At 41.1% G+C, this 15,295-nt stretch overlaps 3 protein-coding genes across 5 annotated transcripts; 1 reads left to right on the top strand and 2 right to left on the bottom strand.

Moving 5' to 3' along the window:
- Positions 1-4,426: 4,426 nt before the first annotated feature.
- LOC116390848 (ABC transporter G family member 25) lies at positions 4,427-6,780 on the bottom strand. The gene is made up of 5 exons (XM_031860961.1): positions 6,657-6,780; positions 6,234-6,457; positions 5,431-5,592; positions 4,680-4,859; positions 4,427-4,438 (listed from the first exon to the last, which is right to left on the bottom strand). The coding sequence occupies exons 1-5, from the start codon at positions 6,778-6,780 to the stop codon at positions 4,427-4,429; spliced, it is 702 nt and encodes a 233-aa protein (XP_031716821.1).
- Positions 6,781-9,065: 2,285 nt separating this feature from the next.
- Positions 9,066-11,038, top strand: LOC116391047 (cilia- and flagella-associated protein 58). 3 transcript variants are annotated; one of them, XM_031861273.1, is made up of 4 exons: positions 9,066-9,133; positions 9,315-9,373; positions 9,463-9,556; positions 9,710-11,038. In XM_031861273.1, the coding sequence occupies exons 2-4, from the start codon at positions 9,325-9,327 to the stop codon at positions 10,539-10,541; spliced, it is 975 nt and encodes a 324-aa protein (XP_031717133.1). In that variant the 5' UTR covers positions 9,066-9,133; positions 9,315-9,324; the 3' UTR covers positions 10,542-11,038. The 3 variants fall into 3 exon arrangements, with proteins under 3 accessions (XP_031717133.1, XP_031717132.1, XP_031717131.1); XM_031861272.1 differs by lacking the exon at positions 9,066-9,133 and having other exon boundaries at positions 9,142-9,373; positions 9,713-11,038; XM_031861271.1 differs by lacking the exon at positions 9,066-9,133 and having other exon boundaries at positions 9,142-9,373.
- Positions 11,039-11,238: 200 nt separating this feature from the next.
- On the bottom strand, positions 11,239-14,451 carry LOC116390678 (zona pellucida-like domain-containing protein 1). Its single transcript, XM_031860596.1, has 10 exons — positions 14,358-14,451; positions 13,872-14,098; positions 13,554-13,744; positions 12,847-12,919; positions 12,662-12,759; positions 12,442-12,525; positions 12,163-12,334; positions 11,616-11,709; positions 11,508-11,531; positions 11,239-11,396 (listed from the first exon to the last, which is right to left on the bottom strand). Exons 1-10 carry the CDS (start codon positions 14,449-14,451, stop codon positions 11,239-11,241), a joined length of 1,215 nt encoding a protein of 404 aa, XP_031716456.1.
- Between the last annotated feature and the right edge of the window lie 844 nt (positions 14,452-15,295).

Here is a 15,295-nt window from a genome sequence, read left to right as displayed (position 1 = left end):
CGCCAGCTTCTAAATGTCATATTTTGGTCTGGTCTTTAAACAAAACAAGTAATTTGATGGCGTCACCCTGGGCATTTTCCACCTTCGGACATTCTTATGACCAATTAATCAATTAATACCAAATTCGTTGCAGCCCAAGAAAGATTGTTGTCTCTTTAAAACCTTCTCTTTCTCTTGATATTTCACTGTCCTTGTTATTAGAATAATTCGTTTTCAGAAAGAAACCAACCACCTAATCTTTATAATTGGATTATAGAGGATGTACAGATGTGAATGTCATGTAATGTAAACCTGCAGCTGACTGTCAAGCAGTGTCCTCAGCTGTGAGGCCAGAGTCTTCCGTCGCACCACCTCCTTCTCCACCTCCCTCCTCATCCTCTCGTAATCGTCTCCCATTCTCTCCTCAGTGATCAAGCGAGGGTGGAGTAGCTGCAGTTTCCCAAGCACTCCCTGATATAGCTCCTTTACCTGGATACACAGAGACACACATATGAAAATAAAAGGACTGCCGCACAAACGTCTTCGGAAAATCGTTGAAATCAGATCACACATCCGACCCCACCCCAATACAACTAGCACGCACCTAACACTGGTAAGACATGCACCTTTGTGGGGTGGCACATGGGTGTGATGTGTGCCATCTCCACTTACATCTTAATCCCCTCAGCTGTCCTGAGGGCTGTAACAACAATCTGTCTCCTACACTGCAGCCAGCAAATGCAGATCAACTTTTTTGCGTGAAGTGAGTGATTAGATTGAACTAGTGCTTGTCAGAAATGAGGGTTATATGAAGTAGACTAACAGTCAGGCTAGAATATAAGATGCGTTTGACTAGAAGATCAATACCGCTTTCATATCTGTACATTAAATATGAAGCTACAGGCAACAGCTGGTTGGAAACAGAGGGAAACAGCGAGCCTGACTCAGTCCAGGCAAAGGTAACAAAAGTCGCCTACCAGCACCTTTAAAGATCAGTAAGTGTAAGAAAGATGCTGCGTTAAGCAATAATCCCTCTTTAAACCACGAGTCCTTTTTACACTTGTGTGGATTGAACAAATTTAGTGAGATTTTACATGTACTGGAGGGCAGATTTTGTTAACTTCTGACAGAGCCAGGCCAGCTGTTTCCCTTAGTTTCCAGTCTTAAAGTTAGCTTTATGTTTACCAATGGCTGGCGGTAGCTTTATATTTAGCATACAGACATGAGAGTGGTCTCGATCTTCTCATTTAAAGCTCAGCAAGAAAGCAAATAAGTGTATTTCAATGATGTAGGATGTTATCCCTCCATTTGGACAGTGTAAGCATAAGCTATATAAAATACATTGCAGCCTGGGGCATCCTACTCCATTAACTATTCATTAAACAAGAATTTATAATATAGGATATTAATGTACAATTGTATGTGTAAAACAGTCCAAAGGGGAATAATTTCTGGTGTCCCTGGAAAGGTAGGACCGCTCAGAGAAAAGAATAACATGAATCAGAGAAAAAGAGGGTCAATCCTTTCACATACTGAATGTTTTTTTTTGCATTTAAAAGAGCTACAGGCCTCAGTGGTGAGCTGTGCCAGTCGTGTGGTGACAGACAGACTCTGTTTGATCAGGAGGCTGTAGAAGGTGTTGCTGCTGAATGCCTCCAGATCCACCTGGTGTTCATAATCCCAGAACTCTTCCAAGGTGTCTGCACAGACTGTAAATAAAGTGAAACACGACAGCGACAGATCATTAGAATATAAAAAACACATCCCTTTACAATGAACCTTTAAGAGTGAGCACAATGTGCTGCCTGTTGAAGATTAATGAACTTAGACCGCGTCGCCCATACGTACCTGCATGTTTTGGTTCATCCGCTCTAGTGTTTAGTTTCTGGTGCACGCTTTTCTTAATGTATGCACATCAGAAGCTTTGATAAATCATTTCACTCTTTACAGGCAAATAGCTGACACTTGTTTCTCCCAAGGACATTTTGGAAGGCCCTTTTTTGGCCAAAGCATTTTATAAAGGACTGGCATAAGGGAGGAAATGTTACATGTTCTTGTTTTAATAATGGCCTACGCCTTTTTAAGACACTATTGAACAGTCAAATGAGAACTCTATGTAGCAAGGTAAATACTTTTATCGTGCAGCAATTCCATAAAAATGAAACAAAATAGTAATTGGAGGGGATTTCCCAAGTCCTGTGACATTTGGACTGTTGTCATTTTTACTGTTTGTCACTGCACGTGATGTCAGGATTGTGACAAGAGCCTTTTCAACAGTAATTGGTTGGGTGGGATCAATGCCCAGGGGTCACTCTCAGCGTTACATAAGAAATCATAAGGGTCTTCAACTGTGTCAGTCTTCTTGTGTACATGTAAGTGTGTGGGTGTGTGTGACTTTGTTTTTGAGTGTTATGTGTGCACACTGCAGGGGCATTGACGTGCATTGACGTGTTGCAGATCATGTTTGAATGTAAGTTATGTAACAAAAAAATTGTATTGGCCTTTAAGCTTTCAAATGAATGAGCTGAGAGGTCATACGTGTGTGTGTGTGTGTGTGTGCGCGTGTGTGTGTGTGTGTGTGTGTGTGTGTGCGCGTGTGTGTGTGTTTGTCTGTGTGTGAGCGGGTGTTGTCACAGCCACAATATTGTACCTGGCTGAATGGAGTCTTGTGTCATTCGAGCTTGATGGTTTCGGTGAATCTTCCTAAGTGAGATCACCCTTGAACCTTTTGATGAGTAGTCGTCCATGTGGTAGGCCAACTGCAACAAGCGATACCGCGCTCTGATTGGCTGCTTCTCAGGCCATCCATATTCACGGAACAGGATCTAAATATGGGATAGATGAATGAAAGTGAATAAGTGATACTTTGAACATGTGTAAGTGTGTGTATGTGTTTGTGTATGTACACTAACCAGCAGTGTAACACATATACAGAGTATGACCACAGCTCCAAATAGCAGTCCTCCGGTCACCAGCCATTCTGGCCTCAGTAACAGGTTGCGTCTCCTACTGATTCCCACCCTGGTCACATGACGAGGGATGGTGGGGAAGAAGGGACCGGGCTCATAACACTGGCCGCCTGCAGGCATCACCCGCACGTACTGAGTAAGAAAAGTTATGAGAGCAGAAAGTGAGGGGAAATTTGACAGTTTTTTCACTATTCAGGTGTTGTAAATTGACATTAATGTAAGAATTTGCTCCAGTTAGACCTAAATCAAGGAGTTTGTCTGTTTATTACTTATAGTTTATTATGACTATAAGTGGAAGGACACTAGTGGTGCTGCAGAGCAATATTTTGATTAGGAGGTTCCTCTTCAGTTCGTTTTAAGTCGTCTACCATCAAATGCATGTGGACGCCCTTGCACGTCATAGGTAAATTGGTGACTTGATACACACCTGTCACTTTCACCTCAATCTCTTACAGAAAAAATGTTGTTGTTAGGCATCAGCAAAGCAAGCAGTCAGAAAAGCAGTTATATCATTTCAAATTGAGTTACCAAGTGTTTGTGCTGATTGCTGCTCAGTGTAAAAACATGTACACCAGGCTGGCTAAAGACCACCGCAAGGAAGCTGGGAGGAGTCCAAGACAGAGTCAGCTCTTCTTTTAGCTGTCTGAATGCGCCCCAGTCGAAATCGCTGTTTGTGTTGTACAAGTTGTCACTGCAAGACATGAAGTATTAATGTAAAGTAAGTAAAAAATGCAGCAAAAAGTGATATGAAAATCTTGCATGCCCAGCATTTAACTTACAGATCATACTGAGGAAAGAGACGTGTATCCACAGTGAAGAGTATAACGTCGCCCAAATGGAGACACGTTGTGGGGTTCAGAACTCCAGTTACACTGTCTTTCACTTCTTCCTTGGTATCACTCTTGTTTCTCTTCCTGCTGCTGGAATTCATTTCTATTTCTTCACCACTGATATTTTCAACTTCGGTGACGTCCCACAGAACATCAGAATTTCTTCCTAAAAAAATGACAGCACAGGACCCTCATCATGGATCATTCATTATTATTTGTTTAAATGAACAAAAAAAAAAAAAGGGTTTCTTTTGACAAACCAGCTGAGCTCTGAGTGTCCCACTGTGTGGTGACAGGAAAGAGTTGCTGAAGCTCCTTTAGGAGGCCGCTGAGGAGGCCGAGGAAGCCTGCCTCTGCAAATTAAGGTATAATAATAATAAGGTATAAGATGTGTGAGACAAATAGAGAGAGAGAGGATAGACAGAAAGCCACTTTGTGTGTCTTTACCTGTTGTCTGAACAATGTAGACAACATGTGAGGAGTTGAGATGACTGTTACACAGAGGAGTCCCCTGGGAGTTAAAAAACGTCTCCAGCACGCTGCCTGAGACGCCTGTCACCTACACACGCACACACACACACACACACACACACACACAATAACAGTGTTTACCATTTATAGGTCACTGCAACAAAAGAGACGCTTGTCCTACTCCTTATTCTGCGATAAAGACGTCATTGTGTAAAGGTTTTGTATACATTGCCAGGTAGTGTAGCTCTAACTATTCTTTGTTTTTTCTATGGCAATATTGTATGGATATCATAAGCAGAAAGAACACTTCTCGGATACAGTGGGTTTTTAATTGACCCAAAAGCATGCCTTTTCTCTATATTTCTTTTTCTTTTGTGGATTAATATGTTGCTGTGTGTGTTTATACAAATTTAAAACTGCCTTTGCTAACCTGACTTTCATAGCGCCACACCAGCTCCATGTCTCCATTGGACTGGCAGTTGAGTTTTAGCTCAGTAGCTGGCCTTCTCCTACAAAGGCCTCCACACGCAGCTCTTCCAGGAGGCTCTCTGCAGACACACAGACCTAGCTCCCCATCATAACCCCGGTAATCCTCTGCAGATTGACACACCTGCAAGAAAGTAACCAGTGCAAAGCTAAAATCAGCTAAATGCTTTATTAGTACTATAATCCTTTTTGAAAACAAGCAAATATTACTGATCTTTTCTCTGCTTGGACCAGCTTTCATACATAAAAAGTGTCAACTCATGCCCGGTTTGAGTGTGTAACTAGGTGTAAGGTCATTTGTACCAAATACTGCTATGGAGGGCCGTGACAAAAATAAACACTGCATGGTAGTACACTGAAGGCCTTGCTATCTGACAGTCACAGGAAGCAGTTAATGGTTAAATATTAAGTGGGACTAATACAAGCCTCTGCTAGATAAACTATTGTCGGGTTCATGGAGGAAAGGGCAAAGACATCTAGGTTGTACTCAATAGCCTTTTCTATGAATGTAGAGTTTGTTTTTTCAGTGTGTTCTGTAAACAGATCACAGTCTACAGTCAAAATCCTCAAGCATCATTCAATCAGATCATCAGGAAGAGTTTCCTGTTGTTTTGTGAAAGACATGCCAATTACCTTTGCTCTACTTTAGTGTGTAGGTCTACATCTGTGTGGGATACAACTGCACAAAGTCTGACCTGCTGCCTGCAGTGAAGTGCCCACTGATATCTGTCCAGACAGTCTCCATACTGTGTACGAGTTCTTCCATCTCTGCAGACATAGTAGAGTTTGTGTACACATGCATCTCCTTTGTTGGTAGGTTGGTAGCCGATGGTGCAGTGGCACTGCCCATCACTGGTCTGCAGAAAAGGCAGCAGAGTTCAAACATCGTATATAATGTTGCATGCAGTTCACAGTGTGGTCCGTTTGTTACATAATTTGCTAATCTGGTCATTCATTCCTTCACTTACAAAGCATATCAAACCATATCTATCTGTCTTCTTTCTTCCTCCCTCCCTCCCTCCCTTCCTTCCTTCCTTCCTTCCTTCCACCATTCATTCATTTATTCATTCCACATTTTTTCTCACAAAGACTCATGCATCAGTCAGAGAAAAAAAATCAAATTTTCCTTAAGTGCTGATTAGAGGGCTAATCACCAGTGCAAGCTGCAACAGAGGAAACAAGACCCAACTGTGAAGGAATTTGATCTAGAGCTCTTTCAGCTTGAAGCAACAGATTGTAAAGTCTAAAGTTTCCTCTCAGTGAGGAAACTACTCTCACATGAGTGTGCACAATGTTTCCTAGGATACAAGATAAAGAAAGTCAAGAGAATAAAGGAGGAGATTAGAAGACAAGTGCACAAGTGGGTGACTGGTAAAGTACCCACTTGTGTACTTTGTTTGTGCTGATATTAAAATGGTCACATAAACACACTTCAGAGAACACAGCAGGAATGACTGGGTTGATCCTATTGTACTATCATGTGAAAACACTTTGTCACCTGGAAACTCTGTCCCTCTCCCAGACAGATGCAAGTGTTGTGACCGGAGAGAGGCTGCTGAGCGTCAGGGCCACAGGGAAGGGAGGCAGACAGGCCTGGTCTAGGACAGAAGTGGTGAGGAGGACACTTCAGACAGCTGTCAATGGACATAGCACCAGAAGTTGGCCCATAGGTTCCCCTGGGACAAGGGACTGGAATGAAGTTCCCCAAAGGGCAGTAGAAACCTATCAGAAATAAATATATATATAAATATACACAATACAAATACAAAAAGGACTGGCAAAGTAAGGGTTCTGTGTCTGTCGCTTGTCACCAAAACCATCTAGAGAAAGTATACGGAAGAGGTTTGTGACACTATTTGTTAACATTTTCAAATTAGTGATTAAACATATGTAGAAAATAAGTACGGTCAAGATAGCTTACCTGGCTGGCAGGATGGCCTCTCCTGGAACTGTTGACTCAAGTTGTTTCCACTGACCAGAGTAAGAAGCACAGCATTCAGCCACCACACACACCTGAAACTCTTGCATCTGCATGTCCTTAGCATGGTTAATATGTTCACCTGCTGAAGTAAGGGGCTGGTGCACAAGTAACCCAGCTCTTTTCCAGACTCAGGGAGACATTTTTAATTCTTTATCCAGGATCTGTTAAAAGTCGCTTGGTTGCGTGCCTTGTTACGGTGATAGCCAATAAAGTAGTTATGAAGATGGTGTAGCAACCTCACTCCCTTAATAAGCCTCACCTGTCTGCTGTAGTCCTGCACACATGACCTGATCTGTCCGTTGGTAGACAGAGCTGCGAGGTAAGTAGTGGGCTAGTTAGTCTGCATAACTTTCAATGGCCTGCTGAATGATTTATGAGGCCTGTGAGGTAAGGTGACAGTGACAGTGGAAATTAGCGGGGGAAACAGAGAGTACAGCTGCCTGGTGCTGCCGGGTCACATTACTGCATTTGTTGTTCTCAATCCTACCATGAAACTGATTAAAGATTTTGCTTACAAGATACATCAACACAGCTTTGCTTTAGAGGTGTCTTCTAAGCACTATGTGTATCACAGCAGCTGCTGAATTCACATTGAAATTCACATATCAGGCTCCGATATCTGCTCTGATATAGTACCTGACTTTATGCAAGACAGCTGCAACTTAACTTCTATTCAGATGATGAATATTATAACTGTTCATCTGTGTTGAACAGTTATACATACGTGTTGATAATAAGACTTCTGTCAAGGTCTGTGTGACCCACAACTGACGGGTCATCTACAGCAATAAATGTCTGTTTTATCTGTGAGCTGATAGTGTATATGCAGTATAACATGCAAAATGCATAATGTATGCATTTATTTATGTAAGTGACCTGCATATGCTACAAACATGTTTATTTATTTAGTTAAAAAAATACACATTTGACAAATTTTTGTTTTTGTTTTTCATGAAAACCTCTGCATACCTGTGAAATAACCAAGGTGAGATTGTTACCCTTTGTTCCATATTCAAATCAAGCAGGGAACCTAACCCTATATTATACTGTGCAGTCATTAAATATATCAAGAGTTATGGTAATAGTTTCTACAACCATAAATTCTTCATTCATGTGTGTGTACAACAAGGCTTTCTGTGGGAACATACAGTATGTTAAAGTTGCTATCTGTTCAACAATAAAAAAAAAACATCTTACTTACCCTGTTATTGTATTGAAATAAATGTTGGACTTTGGATAAGTGGAATAAGCCACATATTTCATCACAGTAGCCATGGACTTTGACCCCACATTGACGTCTCATAACCAACTGAACAGGATTCAACTTTCACCTACACATCCATGCCACATGGCACTCACAAATACTCCACAAGTTAATGAGATCATGGACAGAATATCATTGGTAAAGCCGTTCCATGCAAAATGTAGAAATGTCACAGTGTAAATGAGCATGAAAACTCAATAATGCACTTGAAGTTGTCTTGTAAATTTATTTATTTATTGTTTTGCTGGTAAAAAAAAGAACACAGAAAAACACGTTTTGCATAATCAGCAGTGTTTACTTGTGCTGTTTCAAGCTGCTCCGTCCTGATTTGCGGCACAAACATTGATTTGTAAACTGTTTATTGCATCCAGAACAAGCCTTAGTAACCAAGGCTCCATGAGAATTGGACACAATTGAAAACATACAAAACAGAAAAACCCACTTCAAATCTTGCATAATGCTTAAAGAGTCACATCAGGCAGTGTGGGTCAAACAAGTGACCCCAGTGTAAATACTGATATACTTCTGGTTCCTGGCAAAGTGGGTCTTTGACGTAATAAGCCTGAAATCCAGCCACATTTCTAGTTAGCCGTGGACACACAAACTTCAACTTGTTGAACCTTTTTTGGTCGCTCTAATACACTTCTTCCTCATTTTTACTTTTTCTTTTTCTTTGGAATAAGGGTGCAAAGCTGCTGCTGAGTTGGCAGCAATCTTTCCATATCATTATTATTACAGTGTTCTTATCTCTTGGCAGTGTTTTTATTGTTATTCTATCATGCTTCTCATCATAGTACTTTCTCCCTTTGGCACACTATCTTAAAGTGACACATCCTTATTGACATGACATGATTCCCTTAAATCAATGCTGCAAGAATGCTGTTAAGTTTTATGAAGGTTTAACAGTAGATGTTTTTGGCATTGCCTCACTCCGTTGTGTGTGTGTGTGTGTGTGTGTGTGCGTGTGTGTGTGTGTGTGTGTGTGTGTCTGTGTGTGTCTGTGTAGCTCTGTGTGCGTATATGTGTTCCGTCATCAGTGTGACCCTCCACGTGTTGACTGTTGACACAGGCAGAGTTTGGGCTGGCTCTCTGATAACAAGGACCTATAAGTCGGATGAGAAGAGAAGTCACTCTCCAGAACCCTGATCTTCAGGTAATGGCTAGCCACTTCTTCACATATTGAACTTCTTCTTGTCTTCTTTCTTAGACAGAGAAGGGAATGTATGTCAAAGGAATTAAAGATAATTTATTAATCCTAAAATGTTTAGTATTCAGTCATTTGTTTGTTCTAATGTTAAATACTTATGTAAGTATTTTCTTCTGTCCCTACACAGAAAGTTAAAAATGCATCTAGAAGTTGTGATCTTCGCCCTGTCATTCTTGACAACTTCAGGTATACACTGCTCCTCAGATACTGTGAACTAGCCTTTATTTTGCATTTGTATATCTTTTTTTTCATGTATGTTTTTTCTTTATCTGCAGCATACCGACTTCCCCGTTACACCAGGGAGGCAACCTGGACTGATTCAAAGGCCAACCAGGCTCATGACAAGACAGAACCCAAAACATATGTGGAGTAAGTTGACTAAACTAAGCACTGTAAACTAGTTAAAGACCGGAAATAAATGTGGATCCGTACACTCAAGTCAAAGTGAACTATCTATAGAGAACAAATATCAAAACATGTTCTAATGTGCTTTGTGTGTTACTTTTGTGCCTCTTTGCTCAGTAGAATCTACAAGACCAACATTGAGAGCAGTGACCTTTACGACCCAGAGGATCACAGCCCTGCGGCAGAGGAGATGAAACGCAAACTCAACATGGAGTCGGAGCGTCTGCGTATGCGTCTGCACCAAGAACTGGCCGAGCTACAAGAGAGGTTGTCCCCATCTCCCGCCCACCTCAGCTCCACTCTGGCCACCATGAGGGAGCGTTTGGCTCCCCTCACCCAGCAGCTCCAGAGCTCTCTCAGCAGCAACACCAAAGACTTGTGTGGCCAGCTGAGCCTCTATCTGCAGGGCCTGGAGACAGCAGAGGTCCAGGCAGAGGCCAATCCGGCTCTGTACCAGGAAGCCTTCCACTGGATGAGCCAAACACTGGAGCACAGCAGCTCCAGGGTGGCCGTCCTCATTAGCGACTTCCATACTAAATCCGTCAGGGTGATTGAACATCTGAAAGAGATCAGTGCTAGTGAGCAAGAGGCAGCTAAGTCAGAGCACTGGCAGGAAATTAGTTCCAGGTTGGGACAGGAAGTGAGTTCGCTGAGGATGGAGGTACAGAAGAGGAGTGGGGCTCTTAAAGCAGAGCTTGCTGCTCTGCTAGAAACTGCACGGCCTGGTAAGGCTGAAGTCGCAGCCAGTATGGTGCGGTTCTGCCAAAATGCAGCCCTGCAGAGCCAAGTTTTTCAGGTCCGAATGGAGAGGCTGTTTCAGGGGCTTGAAGAGGAGTTGGAGGTCCAGGGACCCTCAAGCCTGTCTCCTGCTTCTGCTTCCTCCTTGCAGGAGGATTTCTCAGTTAAACTTTCTGCTCTGATCCAAGACATTATGCACTCAGTGCAGTGACAGAGACAATTGTACATTTTTGCACAAAACTACCAGTTAACTGTTCTATAGTCCTATTAAAGTGTATAATTTGACATGTATCCACGTGCATACGTTTGGTCTGCTGTTTGCTATTGTACCAGCAAAGTAAGTAGCCTGTAAATATGATGTGTTTGCTTTTGATTGATGTACTGTATTTCTTTCATTCTGCATGTGAATAAGTGTGTAAATATCAGTATATGTTTACAGTGCATGTAATATCAACCACAGAGTGCTGCGCCAACCAGAATTCAAACTTTATTTTTGAATATGTACAGAACAGATCTGACTTATATACTGCAGATTATGCAGTATGTGCATTGTGCTAAATATATAGAAATATGTAAATAACTGTTTTAAGCACGGGGATTCTGTACATGATACCCAACATTTGGTAAGACTGTCAGTTGGCATACTTGCGAGCCATTATCAAAGCAAATCTATGATAACATACCACATTAAAATGTTCTTTAAATGCTTACATATTTAATGTTTCTTTTTCAAGTGTGACTGTTCCTTTATATCCAATAAATGACAAATGCAGATGCAGCAAGTATACACAGAAGAGTGTTTATTCATTGTCACCTGACAAATCCCAACATTATCAGATTTTGTGTTCCCACAATAAACATACAATTACAATATGGTATGAGGCAAAGATCATTTGCCAATTGATCTGTCAGTTAAAGGCATGGGGTAATCCTCCCGCCCGATAAAACTTCTTCAGGGCGAACCAGCCACCCAGGACCAGCAGAGCAGCAGCAGCCGAGCCGAACACCAACCCCACGGCGAGGGCCGCCACATTCACATCTTCCCTCTCTGATGCCACGTCATTACCTGATGCACGCAGGGGGAGATTAATTGAGATTGTTTTTTGTGTTGTCTTCCAAGATCTTCGAAGATATTGAAATGTATTTATAATGATACATTTGATCAAAATATACTCACTGTAAGCAGATGCATATGGCCTCTCTTTAGAAGAGGAAGATAAAAAAGAGAGTCAGAGGAAAAAGTCAACTTTATATCATGTTTTTTTTTATTTTTGCTGGGTCTTACCTTCTCCGGCAGCAGTGTAAAGAGGTCCAACTGAAACAGTAGCCGATTCTCCTCCAAAAGGAGTCACAGATCGTTTTCTTCTCTTTTTACAGGCCTGACAAACAACACTCATTCAGTTGGGTTTAGTTGGATCTATGTTATATGATGTAACACTATGGCTTCTTTAAGAAATAAGTAGTGATTTGTTTTATTTTATGATAAAACAGAAAACTGTACCATGAACCACAATGTCCCTGATTCAGTTATCTAGGTCAGTTATCTAATAAGACCATTAAATACCTCAAAAATACTGTATATCCACAAATTTCTAGTAATGCTTTAAGTAGCAACTTTTTAAATGAATCAGATGTATTAAATATGTCAGTGTGACTTACTCTCTGCTTAACACTGTGGATAGAAATGTTCTATTTCTATATTTTTAAAAGGGTAAGTTATACGGTGATATATGTATCATACATATCTCTGCCAGAGAAATATTGGCATGGGATACCTTTGAAAACTGCTTTAGCATTTCTTTCTCTGATTTATTCTTGACTTTTCAACTTACAGACAGGATGTCTTGACATTTGCTGGGCTCACAAAGTCTCAGTATGCAGTGCAAATAGATGCTGGACTTTTCCTGGTTGCGGTGCATAACAAAGCGGAAGGCCTCGAAGTTAAACCAGGCAACCATTGAAAGTCCATTGCTTGTCACAGATGTCCTTTGGTCCACTGAACAGCTATAGAGAGCAGAATTATTTAGACGTAGTTTATATTTTAAAATGTGTGGAAGTTATTATTTTTTCCCCCGTGTAAGAAGCTGTACTATTGAAGTGTGCGTCCATACCCTGTGAAGAAGTTGTGCTGCTCACTGTCCGACATGTTGTAGGCAGTGGGAGTGCCATAGCAGTGATTCAGCAGTACATGGAAACTTAAAAGAGGACAGTGGGACAATGATTTACTGTTTGCAACAAGAAAACTCTGTGCTCATTTTAATGTTAATATTTGTTTTCCGATAAGCAAATTCACCATAAAAACATCCACTCATCCAATTGCTAATTACTTACTTTCCTGTGAGGTTAACAGCCTTGACCTCCACATAGATCCTGGTGCGTAGCTCAAGTCCTGTAGAAGGTACGACTAACGGGTAGCCGTAGTCAGAGTCCTGGAGAAATAAGAAATCGGAGTAAAATAAGTCAATAGAAACAGCTCTATGGTGTAGTATGTCAAAGGTAACTGGACGCCAACTTACATTAAAAACACTCATCTTCAGAGTATCAATGAAGGTCCCATTATTATCGCTGGTCGCCACAGAAACTGAGGATCTAAAAAATCATGGAAAAGAAAATGACTGTATGTCATCATGTGTTGATCAGACAAAATGGAACAGGGTGCAGTGACATAAGTTAGTCACAATGGGCCCAGTGCACGCTAGTTAAGAAGCACGCACGAACGCGCACACGCACACACACACACACACCATATACTGTATTGTCTCGTTACATGATCAAATAGAGACTTGACATTTGACATCAGCAAACATATTATCCAACAATCATCATTGTATGAATATATATGACAAAAACACCAAAGAAAATAAGACATTTTTGATTTAATTTAATATTTTTTGTTTATTTATGGTTTCTATAGTTAATGTAGAATAAGCATATAGTTCTGTTATTGCTACTGACTATTTGACAAAAAACATGTATTGAGCATATATAGCAAATGGCACCGTTGCAATGTTGATGTGAGATATAACTTGTGACTTCTAACGTGTATTTTCAAGGTGGCAGTCTTGCACGGGCCTGATCTCTGCCCTACAGCCCCCCTATACTCCCTGCGCCCTTATGCAACTGCACTTCCTGCACTGTCTATATGTACACCTCTGATAGAGTATATCAAAAATATCCCTTCTGCACAATGTAGGCTCATTTTAAAGGAAGGGCAGTTACTCACGCCGCAATCTGTGTGTTGTTGATCAGGTACTCCAGTGGGTAGCGGCAGGAGAAGTGATAGTCGAGGTCTGTGGAGTAGCTGATCAACCCCTGGTCAGATCTGGGTGTGTCAATGAACCCGGTGATGATAACATACTGGATACTTAAGAAGTTGCTGAATGGACCTTTGGGGTCCGGGGCCTCATCCACAATCTGAACAACACAACAAAATAATCATTGCATGACCTTCCTCTATACTGCCATATAACCCTAAAAGAAGTGGCACAATGTGTCCATTAATTCAACATTGTTCTACATCCTCTACTAGACACCTTCTGACCTGCAGAGACTGGCGGCAGGGGTTAACCTGACTGTGGTTAACAGGAAGCTGGTAACGAATGATTGGAGGGTCCACGCTGGTGTCGATAGAGCCCTGGCACTCCGTAGTGTTGTGTTTCCCGTTCAGAGCCAGGTTTGTGGTGTTGAAGCCTGCCCACTGAGCCGTGCACAGGTTGATCTCCAGGCTGATCGTCCTGGCGCCACAGACAACTGACAAGTCTGAATTGTCTATAAAGGAAAAGAAAGGCGAAACCGTGAATGTTTTGATACTGCACGTTTTTTACCCTCAGTGGAATCACAATTTTTCAATTTTTTTCATTTACTGCTGCAATGACAGAGATGAGGAAAAAGTCCATTACAATAAGCATTGCGAAAAAGTCATTTTCACAATTAGTATTAGTCACCAATTACCATCTGCTCTGATATTTGCAGAATACTAATACAAAACAAAACCATCTGGCTCAGTAAAGGTAATAGTTTAAGCTACCTGGGGTTCTTTCATACTCAGACGAGCAGTTGTAGAGACACAGAGCTGGCTGCAGGAGCACAACCAGCAGAGGGAGACAAAGATAGAGAGTCATGCTGTCTGGAGTTCGATGGATAAATCCTGTCCTTATACAAAGAATAAATAACAATATCAACGATAATAAAAACACCAAAATGACACTGAAATAACAATATCAACTGAGTCAGAGCAGATATGGAAACAATTATTATTTAGAAAAAGGCACAAATTGGCACAAAAATTGTACAAAAAAGTACCATTTTTAGTATCAAAAAGTTGCAAATGTTTTGCTTTGTGGAAACTGTTTATGTTTATCCTAAAATTATGTTGGTAAAATCAATGAATTTTAGATATAGACCCATGAGACAGTTTTACCTTTGCTGGTACCCGGTGTCTCGAGTCACAGAAGAAGTTGTGCAGTGTGGCTTTTATAGAATTTGACAGCCTCGACACATAAAACCATAGAGGTGCGACTCTCAAGCCCTTCCTTCAACTAATTATAACTCCCTTCACATACACACACATACACACTTTCTCCACGTTTCCACCGTGAGTTCTCGTTGGGGCGGGATAATAATTTAAATTATTATAGAAGTTCTGATTATACTGTATCAAAATCCTCTTTAATTGATAACTGTGATAATGTACTGAATTACAAATAAGTTACAAATCCTACTTATTCAGAACCAAAAACATCAACTCTTGACTCTCAAAAGAAAGATGTATATTTCCTAAATCATTTGTGTGGAGATTCACTGTCTGGAATAAAGAATTCAATTTCTTGAGAATGAAACACCTTGAATGCTTGAAAGGTGACGCTGCTTGCCACAAGCAATGAAGTCCACAGCCAACCAGGATTAACCTTTAACAATTTCCCTTGCATGTCAAACCTCTCCTCTATTGTCTCCATTGACTTGCAT

Source organism: Anarrhichthys ocellatus, unplaced genomic scaffold (assembly GCF_004355925.1).
Source record: "Anarrhichthys ocellatus isolate YVR2014 unplaced genomic scaffold, GSC_Weel_1.0 scaffold24, whole genome shotgun sequence".
Lineage (NCBI taxonomy): Eukaryota > Metazoa > Chordata > Actinopteri > Perciformes > Anarhichadidae > Anarrhichthys > Anarrhichthys ocellatus.
The sequence above is the reverse complement of the archived record's forward strand: the minus strand, read 5'-3'. Positions and strand labels throughout refer to the sequence as shown.

What these genes read in the sequence shown, in the direction of transcription:
- LOC116390678 (XM_031860596.1), bottom strand. Translation starts at nt 14,451, where the DNA reads ATGACTCTCTATCTTTGTCTCCCTCTGCTGGTTGTGCTCCTGCAGCCA. An exon ending in CCTGCCGCCAGTCTCTGCAG is followed by an intron (nt 13,745 to 13,871) that starts GTCAGAAGGTGT and finishes TGTGTTGTTCAG; the next exon opens with ATTGTGGATGAGGCCCCGGA. An exon ending in AATGTCAAGACATCCTGTCT is followed by an intron (nt 11,710 to 12,162) that starts GTAAGTTGAAAA and finishes GTTGTTTGTCAG; the next exon opens with GCCTGTAAAAAGAGAAGAAA.
- LOC116391047 (XM_031861271.1), top strand. Translation starts at nt 9,241, where the DNA reads ATGTTTAGTATTCAGTCATTTGTTTGTTCTAATGTTAAATACTTATGT. An exon ending in GTCATTCTTGACAACTTCAG is followed by an intron (nt 9,374 to 9,462) that starts GTATACACTGCT and finishes CTTTATCTGCAG; the next exon opens with CATACCGACTTCCCCGTTAC. An exon ending in GAACCCAAAACATATGTGGA is followed by an intron (nt 9,557 to 9,709) that starts GTAAGTTGACTA and finishes CTCTTTGCTCAG; the next exon opens with TAGAATCTACAAGACCAACA.
- LOC116390848 (XM_031860961.1), bottom strand. Translation starts at nt 6,780, where the DNA reads ATGCTAAGGACATGCAGATGCAAGAGTTTCAGGTGTGTGTGGTGGCTG. An exon ending in GAGAGGGACAGAGTTTCCAG is followed by an intron (nt 5,593 to 6,233) that starts GTGACAAAGTGT and finishes CCTTTTCTGCAG; the next exon opens with ACCAGTGATGGGCAGTGCCA. An exon ending in CACTTCACTGCAGGCAGCAG is followed by an intron (nt 4,860 to 5,430) that starts GTCAGACTTTGT and finishes ACTTTCTTGCAG; the next exon opens with GTGTGTCAATCTGCAGAGGA.